At 47.2% G+C, this 21614-nt stretch overlaps 1 protein-coding gene across 11 annotated transcripts in view; it reads left to right on the top strand.

Moving 5' to 3' along the window:
- The window catches only part of TENM2 (teneurin transmembrane protein 2), a 536125-nt gene that overhangs the window by 409867 nt on the left and 104644 nt on the right, over positions 1-21614 (top strand). For all 11 annotated transcript variants that reach the window (XM_081231705.1, XM_081231704.1, XM_081231698.1 and 8 more), the window contains one exon: positions 17307-17517. In XM_081231705.1, the coding sequence (XP_081087831.1) occupies positions 17307-17517 (211 nt within the window). The remainder of the gene's footprint in view (positions 1-17306; positions 17518-21614) is intronic.

Here is a 21614-nt window from a genome sequence, read left to right as displayed (position 1 = left end):
GAGAGGAAAGCAATATATCTAATGCTTAGAAGGAAAACTTGACCTAGAGGCCACTGCCACCTGGCCAGGCACTGGGGCTCTCTTCTTTGGGAGGGAAGCAGAACTAGCTGCAACTGAACTCCTAGAGGACCACATGGCGACAGCAGGCTGTTATTATTATTCAGAATCTTCCAGTTGAAATAAGATCATTGATTTCCTAGGCACATTGGACTAGAGACTCTTCTGTTTAGGAGACTGAGAATTGGGGGTTCAGTTTTCTTTTATTCTATTGAGGTTAAAAAAAAAAAAGATAGAATCCATTCTCCATTGCATATAAAAGCTATACTCAGGGCTTCCCTGGTGGCGCAGTGGTTGAGAGTCCACCTGCCGATGCAGGGGGACACGGGTTCGTGCCCCGGTCCGGGAAGATCCCACGTGCTGCGGAGCGGCTGGGCCTGTGAGCCATGGCGGCTGAGCCTGCGCGTCTGGAGCCTGTGCTCCACAACGGGAGAGGCCACAACAGTGAGAGGCCTGCATACCGCAAAAAAAAAAAAAAAAAAAAGGCCTCTCCTGTAGCTAGAATCAAAATCAAATGTTTCACCTTGGCCTAGAGGGCCTGCTATGATGGGTCCCTGCCTTCTCTCTCACTGTGTCCCCAACAGCCTCTGTAGCAACCCTGCTTCATCCACTCTGGCCAGCCTTCCCATCCTTGCACAAGCTAAGCTTCATCCCCCCTAAGAGCCTTTGCTGGTCCAGGGCCAGCAATACTCTGACCTGGGCATTTTGCATGACTGGCTTCTTCTACTCATTCTTAGGTCTCAGCTCAAAGGCCCCAAAGAGGCCTATCTTGACCTGGAAGTTTCACCTCTCTGTTGTTTCCTTCGTAGCAAATGTCACACCCCTAAATTACCCCTTCTTTCTTCTATGTTATCTGTTTCTTCACACCAGAAATGCAAGGTCTATGAGTCTATCTCTTCATAGTTTTTCCATTTCCCAGATAAGGTACCTCAAGAAGGTCATATTCAAAACAGGCCTTTCAGCTAGCCACGCCAGCATACTGCTTTTCTACCTTAAAGCCAGCATCACATTTCTCCTGCAACACTACTGAAATTTGAAAGTTGTTTCTGAAAAAGGTTCAAATAAGTACAGAATGTGTGCTGTCGCAGAAAGGTCTCCGGAAAAACCACCTCCAAGGTAAAACTTTCCCATAGTAAGAAACTTTCCCCTTTCCCAGTAAATTTATTTGACCGTGGAATTTGTTGTTCATGAGTTTACCTAACATAGCACCTTCAGTCTTTTCTAATCAAATCTTAAATAGTTTAAATGATTATTAAGTGTCTCTTAAGGGATTATATATTTTTCCCTGATTAGATAACAAATCAAATATTCATCATAAAATTGTAATTAAAATGCATAATCTGCAAAAAAGAGTTAATAATTTAAATCAGGACTTATTTTAGGGAATTAAAGGATCAAAACACAGGTTTAACTGGTGGCAGAGAAGTAACTTTTGTGTCATTCTGTTGGCTTCCTCTATTTTTGCCTTGGCCAGAGAAACCGCCTAGATGGCAGAGATTACCCTCTTGGTTTCTGTGACCAGCATCTGAATGAAGGTTCAAGGGCCCCGGTGCCACGATTAGCTCGGTTGCTGCCACAATCCTCCCCTCAGTCCAGACCAGTTGCTTCCTACAAAGGGTGACTTTGCTGTCCGGGGAACATTGTCAGTGTCTGACATTTTATGAGTCACAACAAGGAGAAAGAGAGGAGGTGCTCCCAGCATCTAGTGGGTGGAGGCCAGGGATGCTGCTAAACGTCCTGCACGCCCAGGACAGCCTCACCACAAAGAATGGTCCAACCCAAAATGTCAGTAATGCCAGGGCTGACAGATCTGAGGTAGACGCTAACATCTCCCAGGAACGTACCTGAGGAGCTGGACAGTACCAACACAGGGAGTGTCCTTTGGTTCAATGTCAAAGGCCCGATGCACGGAGCACTTATTAGAGGCCAGGCCGGTGCTCAGACGTTACCAAACTGCCCAAATAAATCATGGCAATAGCCCATGAGAGCCCTGAGAGCCTCTTATTATCCTTTACATAGAAGCAGAAACTAAGGGCCGGAGAAGTGAAGTGGCTTACCCAGGTCCCCCAGCTAGAATGTAGCCAACTCAGGGTTCAGAAAGCAGGTCAAGAGCCCTCCTTGTAGGCCCCTCGCAGCACCTGAGTTTCGTGTCCGGGATCAGAGCAGGGCAGATCTCCTTAACACCCTCAGCCCCTCAGCAGCACGAATTCTGCAGCATTCTGAAAAATAGCCTTGGTGTTAGCTTCCCGCCCCCCCGCCCACCCCATTTTGGATCTGGAGTGCATTTTTGCCACAAAGTACTTCTGCAATGGAATGCCGGGGGCCAGCGGGGGAAAGTGGAGCAGTTGGACTTTAAATAGCTAGGCGTTCTCCACACTGCAGCGAGAACAGCTGCCCCAAAGCCTGTGCTCTTTTCTTTGACTTTCCATCTTCTCAGCCGCGAGCTCTGGGGGATTGGAGAGGGGCCAAAATTATGCGGCCAAATGTGAATCCAAAGAAAACTGCAAGGTGTCCCCCAAAGCTCTGTGCCCAGTGCTTCCGTATCTCTCCACACACAGCAAGATCCAAGCCTCTTCCAGGGAATTCCCTCCCTTTTCAATCCTCAAGGTATTTCATCCTTGATCTGCTCAGCCAGTACTACCAGCACTACCCACGGGCAGGGCCACGCACTGAGGGACACTATGTCTTCATGAGACAGGGAGATCATTTTGCCATGAGATCATGGAGCCCAGGAATGTCAGATACAGAAAGGCTGAAATATAGTCTTCAGCAGCTGCAAAACCCAGAGAGGGAAAGTAACTTCTTCAAGGCCACGTAGCAGGGTGGGGCAGATAGGAGCCAGAGGCTGAGTTTCCTGGCTTTAAATCCAGTACGTGCTTCCCCCAAAGGGACCCAGTCACCATTCAGAGAACAGGTGCCTGGCGTTGCTGGTTTGAGCCGAGATCTATCTGAGACCCAGGACCTAGACTAGGATGAACGGAGGAACCTCACACCTGAGAGTGAGCGCCTTCTTTAATTTTGCACCCCAGGTGGGCCTCCCTCACCGCCTCCCATCCCTGCCCTGCACAGACCTCTTCTCACTGATGGTGATGATGGCAAACACCTCCCCCACAAACAAGCCACACTCTTGGACAGAACCCCCCAAATCATTTAGTCATTCAACAAATAAACACCGAGCCTCTCCTCTGCAGGAATGAACGAGACACAGAGACCCGCAAAGAATCCACAGTCTCGTGGGGGGTGAGGCCTATGTGAAACCAGTCACTGCAAAGCTGTATCCTAAGTGTCCATGATAGACATAAGGCCAAGGGCCGATGGCAGACCAGCAGAGGGACACTGGAGGCTTCCAGAGCCGGTAAAGCTTGAATTTTGAAAGCTACAGAGGAATTAGATAAGGCAAGAGAGAAGGGCATTGTGGGCAAAGAAAATGGCAAAGGCACAGAGGCCAGAGGCAGCAGAGCACATGTGGGGACATCTGAGAAGACTCAGGTGTGGAGAGTGGAGGAGGGGGACGTTGGGGAAGCAGGTCTGGACAGACAGAGACAGGTCGCGTGTGCCAGGCTGGGCAGAGTGCACTTTACCCCAGGTATTGGCCTTACCTTCCTCCAACTTAGCATCTTGGTCCCCAAAATCGCAACGACCCCTCTTCCTTCAAACTGATGTGTCTGCTTGGATTATTCCTGAACACACATGCTCAGAGCAGGGAAGAAAGAAGAGCCTTTCCTTATGTTTCCTCATTGCCCGTGGCAGGAGGAAGCAGCCTGGCAGGGTGGTAACGAGGCTTTGGGGTCAGGAAACTTTGGTTCACGTCCTGGCTCCTCCACTGCTCCACAGTGTGAGCAAAAGCAAGTCATTCTCTCTCCCTCTCTCTGAGCCTCAGTTTTATCCTCCGTAAAGTGGGGCTAATGACCGTTCCTACCTTATAGGACACTGTGAGGCTTAGATGGGTTTATACGTGCAAAACACTTAGCACAGTGCTTCTGGTAGGTCAGTGGGCATCAGAGTCCCCGGAAGGCATGAGCCACAGGTCAGGCTGGGCCTCTCCCCCAGTTTCTCGTCCGATAGGTCTGGTATGGGGCCCGCTGACGTGCATTTCTAGCGAATACCCAGATGATGCTGACACTTTGAGAACCACTGACTTGGCACAATATGTCCCCTTTAGAGGGGAGCTCAAGAGCCTGCAGTGAGTGATGTCTCCAGGCGTGGTGGCCCTGGGCTGCCTGATGGGGAGACAAGCTGAGACGCTCTGCTTCTCAAGGCAGTGGCCACTTGATTGGTGTATGGACACTGCAGACGTCCCTGGGCTCACATCTGTGACAGGTTCCCAGGCTCTCTCTCCTGCCACGTTTGTCCCTGCATGTGGCTGCACAGATCTGTGGACGCACCCCTGTCTGGCCCCTCCAATCTCTATTCTTAATTATGAAGGCCCTGGTTTCTTTTTTTTCTTTTTTTTTTACCAGTTAAGTTTAATTTTATTTTTTTTCTGCTTTATAACAAATTTAATCAGTTATACATATACATATGTTCGCATATCCCCTCCCTTTTGCGTCTCCCTCCCACCCTCCCTATCCCACCCCTCCAGGCGGTCACAAAGCACCGAGCTGATCTCCCTGTGCTATGCAGCTGCTTCCCACTAGCTATCTACCTTACGTTTGGTAGTGTATATATGTCCATGCCTCTCTTTCGCTTTGTCACAGCTTACCCTTCCCCCTCCCCATATCCTCAAGTCCATTCTCTAGTAGGTCTGTGTCTTTATTCCTGTCTTACCCCTATGTTCGTCATGACATTTTTTTTCTTAAATTCCATATATATGTGTCAGCATACAGTATTTGTCTTTCTCTTTCTGACTTACTTCACTCTGTATGACAGACTCTAGGTCCATCCACCTCATTACAAATAGCTCAATTTCGTTTCTTTTTATGGCTGAGTAATATTCCATTGTATATATGTGCCACATCTTCTTTACCCATTCATCCGATGATGGACACTTAGGTTGTTTCCATCTCCGAAGGCCCTGGTTTCTTAATGTCTTCCCACCTCCACCCAGATCATGCCACCAGCTTTGCTAGGCTGGGATCCTGTTCCTGCAGCTGCCAGTCTATCCCACACAGAGCCCTCAGAAGAATTCTTTTCAAAGTCAGGTCATATCACACCTCTTCTGGTATCTCCCAGGGCATCTCATCTCCCATAGAATGGCGTCCAGGTGCAACGTTGGCCATTGCTTTGCATCAGCAGGTCCCTGCTTCCATCTGATCTCATTTTGTCCTTCTGCTCCTCTCCCTCCACTGGGCCAACATCCACCATCTTGTTCTTCCCATAGCTCACAAAATACAGCCCAACCCTGGCCGTTTGCACCTGCTGTTCCCTCTGCCCAGAATGCTTTTCCCCCAGATGTTTCCGTGACTTGTTTCCTCATTTCATTTAGGTTTCTACCCAAACATGACTGCTTCAGAGATGCCATCCCTGGCTCCCCTCCAACCCTCTCCAACCCTTTGCCCTGCTTTACTTTGCTTCAAAACACTATCACTCTTGCAAAGTCTATTATACATTTATTTGTTCATTGTTTCCCCTCTCGAATCTAGGCCCACAACCTCAGGGTCCCTGTCTGTCTTGGTCAATTCCTTATTAAATGAATCGAAGAGTGAAAGCTTCAGTGCGAAGTATCTAGGATAAAAAGCAGTTGTCATTTATTCAGTAGATTATTTTAGGATGAATAAGTTTCATTTGGGGATTAAAGAAACATGCATACAGACAGTGACACCCAAGTCACTGTATATCACTGAACACCATTTTATCAATGCCAAGAAAATCCAAAAGTAAGATACACTGTTTCTTTCACCAAGACGTGAACACGTGATTCTGCTGCTTTTCACCTCTATAGCCGGCTTTGCTCACCCAGTGTATCGGCTTCCTGCGGGCTGATGGCAGTAGGTAGGCAAGCTCCGTAATCCTCCTCCAAGACAGGAGGAAAGGCAGGGACGGCCAGGGATGACTGTTGAGTGAGCCCAGACCTCCCACACAATGGCTTGCTTGGCCAGATGTGGAATAGTGAGGAAGCCAGAGTAAACAGATGGTTACTATCCGCTGAGTGCTTTTGCATAAAGCTTATTTAGTCTTTCACAACAGCTCTATTATGCTGGTAGGATTATTATTTCCATTTTACTGATGAGGAAGCGGAGGCTCAGAGAGGTAAAGTAACTAGCCCAAAGCCACACAGACAATGTGTTGCAGACCTCCAGATGCTGTGTTCATAACTGGCAGTTCAATACCAGCTCCTAGTACCGACGCAGTAGAGTGGATGTGAAGGTTAAATGATAAAATCTCTAGGGAGTGTTCAGCACAGTGCCTGGAGTGTAGTAATGGCCGTGTTTAGGAATTCATACTTCTGATTTCCCTAGTCTAGCAGGAAGTTTGTAGATAGCGGAGTCTGGTCCTTCTCGCAGTTGCAGGGCTGTGGGTATTTCTCTGTTCTTTACACGGTCACCAAAGCTGCTAATTCTCTCAGCTTTGGGGCCGGTCCTCCCACCTCCCCCCCAAGAGACGGGATCTCTCCTCAGGCAGAAAGTAACTGTTCCGGCTTGTTGCTCAGAGGTGTCCGTGGTGACAGCCCCTTTCCTTTCTGAGGGGCCCAGCAGGTCACTGCCTGGCACCCCACCAGGCTGCCACCCCCGGCCGGGCCTGGAGTCCCCGGCCATCGGCTCGCTTCTGTCTGACCTGTCAGTGGGCTCTTGGAAATAGTGGTTGATGAGGTCAGCACGCGTGTGGGGTGGAGCAGCCTGGGCTGGGAGAGGCCAGAAACAGCAGGGCAAGGGCGAGCATGTGGGGAAATCAGTGGCTGAGATCAGAGGCCCCTGCTCTCTGTTGCCACTGGTTTTTTGTAACAGGAAAGGGGGGAAGACAGCTGCAGGCAGGGTAGAAAGCCCCTGGGGATAAAAACATGGCCCTGGGCTAACAAGGGTGAGACTGTGCCAGAGAGGCCTGTCAGGTATGTCCGAGGTGAAAACTTTCTGATCAAGTGAGATCATTATTCCTTGAGCCTCTGTCTGGGTTGTGGAGAAGCAGCAGTGGGAGGGGGCGGGGAAGAACAGGGGGAGAGAGAGAGAGAGAAAGAGAGTGAAAGAGAAAGACCGAAAGGAACGGCAACTAGGAAAAAAAAATGTTTTCTGAAGGCTTGGCCTTTCCTTCCCCACATTCTACAACATTCACAGGGAACCTTGATATGGCTGTGATCACTCACAGCCTCCTATGAAGAATGGAGGGTAGAAACCAAGAGTGTAAGCTTCGGAGGTGGACAGCCTAGGGGTGAATCACTCCTCCATCATTTACTTGCTGTGTGATTGTGGGCAAGGCCCTTAACCTCTCTGAGCCTCCGTTTCTTTATCTGCGAAGTAGAGATCACAGAAGCCTCCTCAAAGGGTTCTTGTGAGCATTACTGCATGGTGTCTGGATAAGGTTGCATGCTGCAGGCTGAGAAAGCACAGAGGAGCTTAAGCTGCTGGTGAGGGGGACAGCCCTGTGGTGGTCCACCCAAGTCAGAAGTGTAAGCTGGTAAAGTTAGGGGCTGGGGCGGAGGGCAACTAAAACATTCTGTGTCCCAGTTTTCTAAAAAATAAATCGCCCTTCAGTATGTCTTTAAATTGTCCCTCTTCTGTTTGACGTAGTCCTGCCTTAACTAAAAGAGCTTGGTGCAGGCACCAAGCATGTCTTAGTGGCAGGTACGACAGCTCCTGTGTATCGGCCACTTGGAATGTTTAACGGTAACAGACCTATCATGGCAGTTGCGTGTAGGATTTAACGTTGGAGTGCAGCAAACTGGGTTCAGAACCCAGCCCCACCATACAAAAGCTGCATGGTCTTAGGCGAGGTATTTAACCTCTCTCTAAATCTGCAATTCTTCATCTGTAAACAGCAGGGCTAATGATGCCTAGAGTTCTGGTGGTGATTTAATGAGAGGATGCATGTAAAGCACTTAGCATGGTGCCTGGCACTTAGTAAGCTTTTCCTAAATGCCAACTATCAACTCTCATAAGACATGGTTGCCATTAACACTTCACGGTCATGCTGACCCCCCAGGATACTGCCACCTAGCATAGGACCCCTATGCTGAAATGCATCAGTTTGCGGGAGGCTCTGGGAGCCCAAGGACAGAGGCTCTGAGCTGGTGTGCTGGTAGTGATGATGTGGCTTGCACTGGGCCTGATCACCCAAAAGCCTGCATTTTATGAGACAGTCAATCAAGCCTGGGGCTGCCACTCGTGACTGTTGAATAGATGAAGGTTTGGCTGGTCCTTCCTGGGATAGAACCCCCATACCTAGAGCTCTGTGTTCTCATGAAGTGCTCCCCAACCAGTAAGGCTGATTGCAGGGAGACTGTTGCAGGGAGATGCTCCAAGCCAAACGGGGTCCGTGGTCAGGAAATACTGCACACTCCATTGCAACGGTAAAGAGTCCTAATGCATATTCACTCATCAGGGGCTCTGAGAACTCCTGGTGTGATTAAACCAGCTTAACTTTGTTTAACCAGCATCTCCCAAACTGCATTTGACCACAGACCCTCCTGTCCCACGTCCATTTCTATTTCAGGGAACCCCTATTAACATCCCCAGGAGGCATAATTTGGAAAAGCTGGTGTAGTTCCTGAGGGTCAGTTGTGCTGCTGTGGATATCTGAAAGGTGTTTTCAGTAATTCAGAGCAGGGGGTCTCAAGCGTTAGTGAACTAAGGAATCATTGGGGCCTTTTCATTAAAATGCAGATTCCCAGTTTCCGCTCTCAGGAATGTAGTAGGTGTGGGTGACAACAGGGATCAGTATTTTAACATCACTGAGGTGATTCCAGGACAAGAAATCAGGGAGCACAACTCGACCAGTAGCGGTTTAGTGCCTGACTTATAGAAGTACAGTGCTCAGAACACCAGCGTCAGCATCACCTAGGAGCTTGTAAGAAATGCAGGCTCTCAAGCCCCAGTCTAGGACTACAGAATTAGAATCTACATTTTAACAAGTTCCCCAGGTGATTCTGACGCTGATTAGAATTTGAGAAGCATTGGTTTTAAAGGGTTTGGTTAATAGTGTTTTGTTTTTTGTCCGTTTGTTTCGTTTCTGATGAAGAACCATTCAAAAAAACAACAACAACAACAACAACTAGACACACACTTCAAGATCATTGTCATAAAATTTCTACCATCCTTCATCCCCACCCCCAGTCATGTGGGGTCGACCAGATGCCCCAGTAGCTTCGCGGTAAAGCCAGAGTCATATCAAAGAGAGGTCTTACCTGGATTATATCCCTGCCTTCAGTAACAGTGCCTGGGTTGTCCTAGGCAGCCTTTGCTTTCTTTCCCACATCCATCCTGAAGACTAGGAAAGCCAGCAAAACAGCTCTCAGGGAGGCCTCCACTCTGCCAGATCTCTGGTTGGACATGATGGATCTTCCATTGCTAAGTTATAAGAAAAGCTGGAAGGTGCTTTGGGGGCAAGGATCCCGGGCCTTGGAATTCACAGACTGACAAAAAGAGTTGACAAGAAGCAAGAGGAAAACTTCCAACGGGCCTTCCAGAAGGAGTGCAAATACAATTTTACTTCTTGCAATGTTTAAGGATGGCGGTTGCCCTGTGGAGGGAGAGGCAAGATGCCTGCTGAATGTCAGTCCATCAGGCAGCCAGGGTATTAATGGCAGGTGAAACCTTCCAAATGAGCACACTGTCAGCCAATCTATTGCTTTAAAAGGTTGGCAATGCGGTAGACCTAACAGCAGCAATGAAGAACTGATCTCATATTGCCAGGTTAAATCAAGTCAGCCTTGCCCATTCCTTTCACTTCTTAGTTACATCAAGCCAGAATACTTTCAATTATCCCTCACTTCCAACTTGTCAGCAGGCATTGGGTAAAATGCAAATAGAACAGTGCCTTTCCCTGGTGGAGAGCAGGAAGTATCATTAAGAATAGGCTCCATTTATTGAGTTCTTCCTCCGTGTTAAGTGCAGTACCTTCGTCTTCTCATTTCACAGGGACCGTCTTAGTCACAGGGACCGTCACTGTGCTCTCTGGTGATGTGGGTGCTATTAAGTCCATTCTATAGCTGGGAACACTGAGTCACAGGAGGTCAGTCACTTGCCAAATGTACATAGCTAATGAATGATAGAACAGGTTTTAAAACCAGACCATTCTGACCCTAAAGCCTGTATTATTACGTTATTTGTCTAACTAGGATAGGAGCCCAGTGGTTCCCTGAGCTTTGGAGTGCCCACCTTAAAATTTTCTAAGTGCTGTTCCAGTGGCAGGGACTGGCCAGGATCAGCAGTGCTGTCTGGGAAGAGCGCCCTCACCCGGACTAGGACCCCCATGAGCCCTGGGCCCTGTTTCTCCCTTTCAGGGTGCTCTCTGACCCTCTGCCTCTCCTCACCTCCACCCCCCCATGCATGTAGGGTTGACCAGATACCCTAAGGTGTTGGAAGATTTGCATCTTTGAGCTATCTCAGGGTCCAATGCCCAGCCTCAATTCTAGAGGGCGGATTGGCAAGGCGATTGCTCCTGCTGGCTGAAGGAGTGTATGTTTTGCAAGCTTATGTAAGATCAGGCTGCCAGAATAATGCTGGTATGCTGATTTGGGAAACTCAAATTGTTTATATAGATAGGGGCCGGGCAGAAAAATATGAGCCAGGAGCCCCCCACACTTTCCTCACAGTCCTGCAGGAGCTCTCCTTAAAACAAAATAACTCCCGAGACAAAACAAATGCTATGGTCGCCATATTTCTTCTTTACTCAAGAACCCCTTTATGCTGCTGCCTAAATTCAGGAGCCTTTGGCTTTTGCCAGCCCTCAGAGAAGGGTGCTCTCCAGCACCCCCTGCTCCCTCTTCATTTCCATCACAAAGAGCAGGCAGTACAGGACTCTCCCTTCTTGCCCCAGCTTGTTACCTCCTGCCTTCTCGCCACTGCTTCATTGATTTCCCCACCTCCCCATCAGTAAGCAATCTCAAAAGTAGCCCTAGGGTATATTGCGTTCACCACCTTAACTCCCTGTATTTTTCCTGGGAAAACGAGAATTTGGCAAGTACCTCACTCTGGATGCGAAACAAACATATATGATGTCAAGAAGACTCACAAAGAAGAAAAGAAGTAGAAATGACTGAGACACTTAGTAGGTCACTAGGTGCTCACAACCGTTCTAAGGATCTTTTGTGGATTATCTTCTTTAATCCTCCCAATGCTTCTTGAAGCATCATCATCATCCTCATCACCATCCTCATCATCATGCCTACTTTGTACATAAGGAGGACAGGGCACAGAGAGGGTGATTATCTTACCTAAAGTCAGTCTGTTAGCAAATACATAAAGTGCATAATCTTAACTATACACCTTGATGAATTTTTATAGACATATTCACCAGTGAAGCCAAGTGAATACGATGAAGATCTAGAAAATTCCCAGAACCTGAAAAGTCCCCTATATTCTTTTCCAGCTAATACCTCCCCATTAAGGTGACCACAATTTCTAACTTTCTACTGTAATTCATGAACTTTGCCTGTTCTTGAGCATCCTATACATGAAAGACTATGTAGTCTTCAAAGCCCATGTTTTACCCAGTCCACCCTACGGCCTCCTGACCCACTGAGTGGGGAAGGTAGATTTGGTGGTTGGTAGTCCCTCTCAGCAAACCATGGTCTGGGAAAAGTGGGGCTCATTTTTCAAATCTGAGCTGCTGCCTAGCTCCCATGCAGACGCTAGCAGCGCTATCCATGGCGCCTGAAGTGAATTGTGGGAGTCGATTTGTGCCACCCTGTCACAAAATAAAACTAAGAAAAGTAAATTTGGATCTTCCTCTGAAGCCTTTACCGCCCAAGAAAACCGGAGAGCTCATGCAGGTTGTAGAGGGAGTCACTTGCATACCAAGCTGCAGGGAACAAAAGGCACCCAAGACTGACCCAAATGCTTCCATCTGGATTCTCCCACAGCTGCCCAGTTTACGAAGATCAGAGAGGAAATAAATGAAATAAACCTCCTCTCGTTCCTGAAGACTTTGCTTCCGTGTAGGAGTGATGCATGGACTCAGGCAGCCTTCCTGAGACAGAAAAGCTGTGCATGTTTCAGCCAACTCGGAAATGTTCAGATGTTTGCTGTGGCTTCTCTGTAACCTCTCTGTTCACCCGTGACCCCCTTTGCCCTGAGTGGAGCATCACTAGTAGGTGTTCAGTTAAGGCTTTGAGGTTAAATCTCTTGACTGTTTAGGAACTCCTTAAAAAGTCTCGCAGAGCAAACTAGGCAGGGGGTGGAAACTGCTGACACAAACCTGCAGCCCACCCAGAAGGGCAACCTTGTGCCAGCAGTAAACAGCTGAAAGGGGCTTTGAGTCTCACAGGTAAATAGTGTAGTCCTCAGCAGCCTGCCTTGCAGGGAATGAATTCCCAGGCATCTTGTTTCTCACGTTGATTCCTTTTCAGATGTTCATCTCAAACAGCCAAACACTTCCGCAGCTGTAGGAGCAGACAGGCCTTCAGAAGTGATTAAATCTCATGGCTGCTCACACTTTCCCAGCTTGATGGGTGTCCACTGCCCTGTCTTCAGCCTCCCTTTGGGAAGGAAACATCTCCTCCTTCCGATAATGAAGAAGACAAGGGTGATGATCTCATGGGTTGCCTTTTCCTAGTTTTCCTCCAAAGCTGCTGCTCCGCCTCTTGGATAACTTACTCGGCTTCTCTGAGCCTCAGTTTCCAACTCTATAGGATGGGTGATATGGTGATGCGGGGTATAATACACAGTTTAGTGAGTGCTTGCTACACCGGGCACTCTTCCAAGTCCTGAATATGTAATAACTGCTTTCATCCTCCCAGCAGCACCTTCTAATGTTAACATCTTCTTCATTTTGTACATAAGGAAACTGAGGCACAGAGCAGTTAATTGTCCAAGGTCAGCAGGTTGGTAGTCGCTGATCTGAGATTCAAACCCAGATACCCTGACCCAGAGTCTGCAGCTTAAGGGTTATATTATTCTGCTTTGTAGGGTTACCATGAGGATTTAAATCAAGAACATATGTAAATCCTGTGCAATATATAGCATTTATTATTACTACCCATTATTATTATGTCATCACTATTTGAAAACATAGCATTCTTGCCAAGATGCAACCTACCTGTAGCACATACCAGTGAATGACTCTAATCAGGGGACATTCATTTCATTTATTTTTATGTCCAGTTTTTATAAATTGAAAAAGTGGAAAACTTCAGGGAGTTTCTGGTTATAGTAATACCTACTGTTCATTGAACACATACTGTGTGCCAGCCTGATACTATATCTGTCAACTCCCCATCACATAACCCTATGATATATGCATTGTTGTCACTCAGTTTTAAAGGCAAAGAAATTGAGTTTTAGCCAGGCTGATTATCTTTCTAAGCTCACACAGCCAGGGCCTAGAGGATTCCACAGGCCAGGCTCTTACCTCTGACGCTGTATAGATTTTTTGGCTTTTTACCTTGGGAATTCCAATCCAAAGACTTCAATGTAGCCTTAACCTGATTTCTGTGTCACGTTGCCAGAACTGTTATGAAAGATTCTCTGATTTTCTTTATCAAAAGCAAGACAAAGAATGCCTAACCTACCGTTCCCAGAAAGTTTCTCCACGTCCATATTTCTCTGAAGTGGCCATTACAATCAGCATATGACGTATGTGTGTGGAACGCAGCCAGAGCTATGATTTAGCGTGCGTTCTAACAGAAAGCACCTAGATGATAGGCGGCGGCCACATCTCACAGAGGGGAGTAAATGAGGATGTTTATTAAGCAGACGCAGGGCACCACCGTGAGCCCATGGGGCAGGCCTGGGTCACTTTCCCATAACCGCTGAGTCAGAATGGGGCCCTTATCGAAGACTCTGCAAACCTCTCTCACCAGGAAAAAAGCCAAGCAAACAAACAAATAAGGAGGTGGATAAATAAAAAAATAAATCGGGGGCTTCCCTGGTGGTGCAGTGGTTGAGAGTCCGCCTGCCGATGCAGGGGATGCGGGTTCGTGCCCCGGTCCGGGAAGATTCCACATGCCGCGGAGTGGCTGGGCCCGTGAGCCATGGCTGCTGAGCCTGCGCGTCCGGAGCCTGTGCTCCACAACGGGAGAGGCCACAACAGTGAGAGGCCCGCGTACCGCAAAAAAATAAATAAATAAAAAATAAAATAAATCGTCCAGTGTCATAGGGGGGCTGTGCCGCTTCCATGCCCCTGTTGAATGGAGACATTGGCAGCCTCTCAGGTCCTGAACTGGCAATTCAGAACAGTTTGATTGCCTGCTTGATTGTTTGCGAGATAACTGCAAGATTGTCAGTGACAGGGTAATTTACTGAAGATTGCCATGTCAGACTCCATGCGAGGGGCTTGCTGGCATAAAGATGCGCTTCTCATGACTGACAGGCCACGGGGAGATTGGAGTGCCAGTTTCAAGTTCACAGTGTTGTCTGCAAGTGTTCGGCAGCAGCAGGCCATAATCACGAAACATGATGAGGTCATTACAGGTGTAACGTATATGCTCACACTTAGTAATGGATAGATCCCCCAATGCACCATCTCTGGAGCAGGTCAATGTAAATATGTAGGAGGAAATCATTTCTATCCTTTTTATCCCCTTTTTGTTAGCATTTGCCATCTGCTATTGCTGATGTGTTTGTAAGACATCTCCTGCCAGACAGGCCCTGGAATAAAAAGCCTGGAGTCAACAAAACAGTGGGGAAATTTGAGGTCCATGGTTTTGAAGCAGTCACAGTCACAGAATGAGTAGCAGACTAGAGGGGGTGGGGAGAGGAAAACGTTCAGTGCTTAATAGGCAAGCCTGTCGTAATGTATTATTCGCTCCTGATGTGAGGCCCTCAAGCTGGTTGTATGGAAAGGGTTGGGGGTGGGAGGTGGCACATTCCCAGCTTCAGGAGGAAAAGGCCACCAGAGATGGATGGAACTCCTAATGGGAAGAGGCCGGTGGCCTTAAAGAACTCTATAGTGCTAATAACAGTGGCTTTCTTCTCACCTGAGAAGTTTCTGCAGTGGCTGGATGAAGCACTGCCAACATGTCTCAGCAGGATATTTTTAAATCTGAAGCAGGCATTCCATGGTGGATTCCTTCTGTCTAATGAAGGTGCTCCATGGAAGGTGATGGTAGAGGCAGAATACTTTGCCTTTTTTATTTTCTATTTTCTTTTTCTTGTTCTGCCAAGGGCCCTGGGAGCCACTGGATGATCTGAACGTGGGTCTGACACGGTACCTCAGCATCATTCTGCTGCTGAGATACAGTTCTCCAGCACCGTTTCTTGGGTCTGAGATTTGCGGGCCCCTGGGGGGCACCCGATTCAACCAGCACATCAGGCTGAGGTGCTCAGAGCCATGACTTTGAAAGTCTCTAAATTTCAAGCATGCATGCCTACTCACCCTCCTGTGTCTGCGTTTCCAGAAAACTTTGTAAATCTAAATGTGTTACGAGGCACACGAGCAACATTTGCCCGCGTGGAAAATGAGAGGCTAGTTTTAGTAATTTAAAGCCGAGCAGAACACGCAACCTCCTAATTTGTTTGTTTGCTAAAAAGAAAGTAATGCAGTTAAAATCATTGTACATTAATTGCTAAGTTACAGTGGAACTTTGGTGAAATTAAATATTTCAATTTCATTAGTGGAACCAAACGTAAAGGGTAATGCCAAAAAATTACACTGTAGTAAATGTAAAGCACACAGCCAGGCCTCGGATTCAGTGTTCCAGTTCAAGTGTTTGTTAAGTCACAGCCCAGGGTTGGAGTGCATGTTTCTGTGATGCTAATTATGGCCCCAAAATGCCTCGCTATCAAATCAGGGAGTTACATGTAAGCAAGTTACTCTCCAAGCTCCTACGCTGTATATTCAATCAATTCCCAGCAGAGTGAAGAAGGGTTGGCTAACTCATCCATTCTAATAGGAATTCTAAGGAGCAAACACTGCCCTAAACACCCCCATCCTCAGCCCTAACAGACATGTGAGGAATGGGAAACAGTCATTTACTCATTCAACAAACATTTGTTGAGTGCCTGACTCCACGGTTGGCACCGAGCGAGGCATGAATATAAAAATGAATACGACACTGTTCTTTTCAAAGAGCTCATTTTCCAGACAGGAAGGCAAGCCTACGGAGACAGTTAATTCTAGTACAAGCAAGTTGGCTTTAACAGCGGTTTCTAGTATTTCTTGTGCATTTAGAATCACCTGAGAATCACGTTTAAAGTGCAGACTCCAGGACCTGCTCCTGGAAGCTGTGCCTGGGGAGCTCTGGGGTAGGCCCTTGATTCTCCCCACAGGATTGTGATGCAAAACCATTCTCTGAGAACCTCTGATTCAGGGACATACAGAACGGGAATACCTAACCTAGCTGGGGCATCATCAGGAAGGCTTCCTGGAGGAGGCCGCACCTAGTCTGGGTCTTAAAGGATGAGTCATAATCTGTTTCCTCCACTCTATTGTCAGCTCCTTAAGGACAGACACCATCATTCTTTGTTTCCTGTTTTATTTCCCGAACAGGGATGGCACTCAAATATTTGTTGAAGGGTAGATGAGTAGGAATCAGCTCAGGAAAGAGGTGGAGGCGCAGGAATCTAGGCAAATAAATCAGAACGTTCAAAGTCCTGCAGGTATGGGGAAGGTAGTTCCAGGAGCAATTGGGGAAACTAATGGCTTATTTTGTGGGTGCTCAAGCTAAAGCCATTTCTCCACATTGCCTGGAAAGTGTCAGACTCATCACCGTGGTTCTCCCACTAGTCAACAGTACCCTCCCTGGCTTAGAGAGGGAGAAGAGACGGAATGCTTTTCTCCACTGAAGCAAGATTTAAGGAATCCCATGCATTTTGATGACTTGCACACCCATTAGCACGGGCCCCTGAGATCTGGCAACAGGTAATTCTTTTGCACTATGTTGTTTAAGAGCAACATGTTTGTTTTTATTGCCAACCACTCAAATAATACTTGCTCATGATAGAAAAAGTAGAAATTCCAGAAAAATACAAGAAAGAAAAAGAGAGAAACACACTAATCTACTACCTGGGGATAACCATTTGTCCGCATTCTCAATTATTTCCTTTCAGTCTTTTATTTCCTGTGAGTATATAGTGGAATTATACTAGGCTTGTTGTGTGAAACCTGCCAATTCGGACCGTTGGGAAGGGTTGAGGCTGCTCGGAACAAGGCGTTAGCATCTCGAAGCAGCTTTGTGCCATGAAATCTGCTGACCCCTGGCTCTGGCTCTGCCCTTCCAGATGGCCTGGTGGACTGCCTGGACCCTGACTGCTGCCTGCAGTCAGCCTGTCAGAACAGCCTGCTCTGCCGGGGGTCCCGGGACCCCCTGGACATCATTCAGCAGGGCCAGACAGACTCACCCGCAGTGAAGTCCTTCTACGACCGCATCAAGCTCCTGGCCGGCAAAGATAGCACCCACATCATTCCTGGAGACAACCCCTTCAACAGCAGGTAGGCACCCTACTGTCCCCGCAGGTGGCTGAGGTCGCTGCTTCCCTTTCTGTCGGAGCAGGAGGAAGTGCTCCTGGTTTTTCTGTGGGCCTAGTTGGCCTGGAAACTACCCCATGGAAGCAGCTCCCTGCTCTGGTTCATGGAAGGCCCTTTCCTCTCTGTGGTTCAAGCTCCAGAGCAGAGTCCTGGTCCCTCTATGGGATTTGGCCACCTGCAACCCAGAACCTGCTTGGAGACACCTGTTGATTGCCTGGTTTCTAGATCATTTTTATGATCTATTATTTTACGACATTATTGCTATATTAAATCTCCTTTTAGAATACCCCTCATTGTGGCTCTTGTTTGATCATCACTGAAATATTTCATTCAACAGAGTATTTTTTAAAAGCAGTTATAAACTTAATAACACAACTTATCATTTGTGGCATCTTAGAGTCAAGATGATGCCAGTGGCTAGAATTTATTGAACGCCTATGATGAGCTGGAGGCTTGAAGTAGATTGGCTCTAATCCTCACAGTCACCCACCCCATCAGCTGCATCTGCTAATTGCCTACTTTGTGCTAGACATTGTGCCAGTGCGTGTCCCCTTCTCATTCCAAAATGGCGGGGGGTGGGGGTGGGATGGGGGTTTCTCTTGAGTTTCCATTTGCTCTCAGTTGCTAATTTGAGGCTTATGAATATTCTAGAGGCAAATTCTGGATTTATTTTGTAATCAGCTTGGCCTCTCCTCCCCCCACCCCCACCAGGGCAGGTTAGAAGTGTACCCCTGGAGAACAAAGCAAGGGGAAGAGTTGGCTTTGAGATACCCCCTGGCCCGTTCTGTCTTCTAGGCACTGTTTCTGATTCTGAGGGTGGAAGGAAGGATAGGAGAGGTAGGGATCTTCTTCAGGCCTGCCTGCACATCTCTGATCTCACTCTGGGTCGGACTGGGTCCAGATAACGCTGGTGTCCACAGATGTGAGGATGGTGGGTGTGATCTTCTTGGGGGCACCCCTTCTCATGGAGAAATAAGAACTGGGAACCTCTAGGAACTAGGAACTTATACCTGCCCCCTTACCCCTCTGACAGCCCTCTTCATGGCATCTTTCTCTTAGTTTTCTTCATCCTCACTTAGGTCTGGGCAGACCCTGAAGCAACTCGGGAAATAACACTGCTTAAGCAGGCTTCTCGCTGGCGAAGGAAATACCAGACTTTACTTCTTAGAGGAGCCCTTACCTTTATAAGTGATTGTCTTGGAGCCCCCCTCATTAGACTTTGGGGAGGAAACACCATCAGGCCACGACCGAGACTCTGCTCCTCCCTGGGAGAGCCTGGCGAGGGTGGGATGGGGAGGTGGTGGGTAATGGTACAGCCAATTAATTCTACAGCCCCTTAGAACTCTCTGGGAAGCTGTGCAGCCCCAATTCCTGGCAGCTCTTTGACTATGAGGGTTCTTAATGAGGTCACCTTGGGCCAGCAACTTTAGCCTCTCTCTGTTCTGGTTTTACTAAAAATAAAATAGAAAAGAAAAAATAATCTCAGCCCTTGTCTATTTCAGCCCCCCCACCCCCGACACCCTCTAGCTGTGTCATGTTAGGCAAATTATTTAACCTCAAACTTTATTTTCTTGATTGTTAAAATTAAATTAATACGTACAGATTATACTACACACAGTAATATTATTTTAATATGAGTAACCCTCAAAAAAATAAACCACAGATCTCAGAATGAAAAAATATTTTCTCTGCTTATTAAATCCCAGTTCTGGGACAGGGATTGTGTAGGTATGTTTCTTTTTAATTATGAACATAATTCCCATTGCCAGAGACTCGTGACAGGCCCTTGCACTAGTCCATGAGCATTTCGGTGAGGTTTGCATACAGTTTGCTTACACCGTAAGGGCATCTTTCAAAGGCTCGTGCTCTGTTTCAGTCGGCTTCCTATTAACATTTTATTATTTCTACCCTAAATCCAGTCATTTCCTCATCTCCTTTTCATACTCTTTCTTCACCTGTACCTTGAAAATCAATCTTATCCTCCTCACCAGTAGTTACCACTCCCAGAAGGCACCCTGAGTTAGAGGCAAGATGTAGGGAGCAGGCAGGGGCTCCAGAATATTTTGGTAGACTATACCAGCCCCAGAGACCTGGGCAAAAGAAGCTCGCTTTAGAGAAAGCTTCTCTGAAGCTCTGAAGGTGGCAATCAGTAGCACCACCCAAATGAGCCCACGCTCCAGCATGTCGGCTTGGATGCATAATTCAGAAATGTAAAATGTTACTCCAAGACATAGGTTGAAGTTCACCAAGCATGTGAATTTCAGTGCATTATCCTCTGACAAATAATGAAAGACAAAGCTAGGAGTAAAACAGAGCTTAATTCAAGACTGCTAAGAAGGCGTTTCCCCTAGATAATGGCATACAAAAATAACTAAAATGCCTGGACTCCACCACTATAATTTATAGAGCAGATCTCACTATCTAGATAATGTGATAATTGTTACACACCAATAATCATAAATAGAAACGAACTGATACCATGTCTTAGCTGAATCTTTTCTGCGAATTGACTGCCTAGAGACGACAGGAAGCCAGCAGCAATGAAGAATTAGGAAAATAGAGGGTAGAAATCACAGGCAACCCAGCTCCCTTTATTCCTATGGCACTCTGCAAAGTCTTATGCTACAGGAATGATTTAGAAGAAATAACAGTTGTATAAAAAATGGAGGGGAAAAATACTCCACTGTGGGATGTACTCCCAATTTTGTTTTCTCATCACAAGCAGCTTGTACCTTGTGGTCATCAACACACATCATTGATTTTAAAATAGTGTCTAGGAAGGCCTGAAAGAAATCTTAGTCTGAGCTAAGATAAGGAAATGGAATTGAACGAAAGAATTATTTTCATAAATTAGTTTTCCACTCTCAAAAGACAGTAGCATTGTGGTTGGAACCAGCTAAAAATGGAATTCACTTGATAGGCAGCCAGTAGCAGACAATTAGAGCTGTCAGTGGAACGGTCTAAACCCTCCTGAGATCACCAAGGGGTCGGAGTTGAACAGTTGGGGGGATTGCTAATAAAAAGAGAGGTGCTTGGAGAGAGCACCCCTCCAGTTTTTGGTTCACCTGGGACTGCAGAAATAAGTGCATTCCAAAAATTGAGCAGACTTGGACAAGATTCTGGCAAAGAACTGGTCAGCTTTATTACCTGGTCCAGAAATTGGGAGTGTGTCCAAGAATCTGGATGCCTGAGAACCTCTCTGCCTTCGCCAAATTGCCCAGTGGCTTGAAGGCCAACAATACAGCTGCAAACCTGCCTGGTAGGCTGGAAACTTAGTACAAAAATGGAACTTCTCATTAGCCCATTTCTCTATGAAGGTGTGTGCATTCTCTCCCCATGGATTTTGAGTAGACTATTGTGGCATCTCTACTGCTTTATGGGATTTCCCAGAAGGAGCTTGTTGAATGCTGGCATCTTTGGGAAAGTTCTAATTACTATGATCTGGAGAGCAGGGGGCTTTCTCTCATTGTGGCAAAAAGTTGAGAGGTATATACCACCTCCCCGCTCCCCTGCCCCAAATCCCGGTAGCAGGAATTTGATGTAAGAGAAATACATAGTTACATGGAATCCAGAATCCGAGATAGTTCTACCAGAAAAAAAAAAATTCTCTAATGTTCTCTTTTCCTCAGGATGCCATGGATTGTGAGAAATTTTGCTCTTAAAGGGCAACAAAAAAAATAATGTATGTATACGTCCCAGCCTCATAAAAAACCTTTGTGTGCTCCCACCACCCAACCCCCCACTCCCTCTGTCATCCCAGCCTGGAGGAGAAGAGTAACAGTGCCTTCCTCCACAGCCAAAAAAGGAAATGAGTAGGCAGATGGGGAAGCTCTCACCCGAGGATAGTACTCTCCGTGCCAGGCTAAGGCACAAACATGGTGATGAGGGGCAGCCTGAAGCTCGGGCCAAGCAAAAGGCAAGTGATGTCAAGAAACGGAGTGAGGCTGAGGGCAGAGGGAATGTGCACAGGGCACCCCATCGCCCAGCAGAATGACTGAAGATGCTGCCCGTGGATTTCACCCCAGACTGTTCCTCGGGGACTGCCAGCATTGAGACATCCC

The sequence above is a fragment of the Mesoplodon bidens genome (genome assembly GCF_964165515.1).
Source record: "Mesoplodon bidens genome assembly, chromosome: 4".
Taxonomy (NCBI): domain Eukaryota; kingdom Metazoa; phylum Chordata; class Mammalia; order Artiodactyla; family Ziphiidae; genus Mesoplodon; species Mesoplodon bidens.
This window is presented reverse-complemented; position numbering and strand designations above follow the sequence as displayed.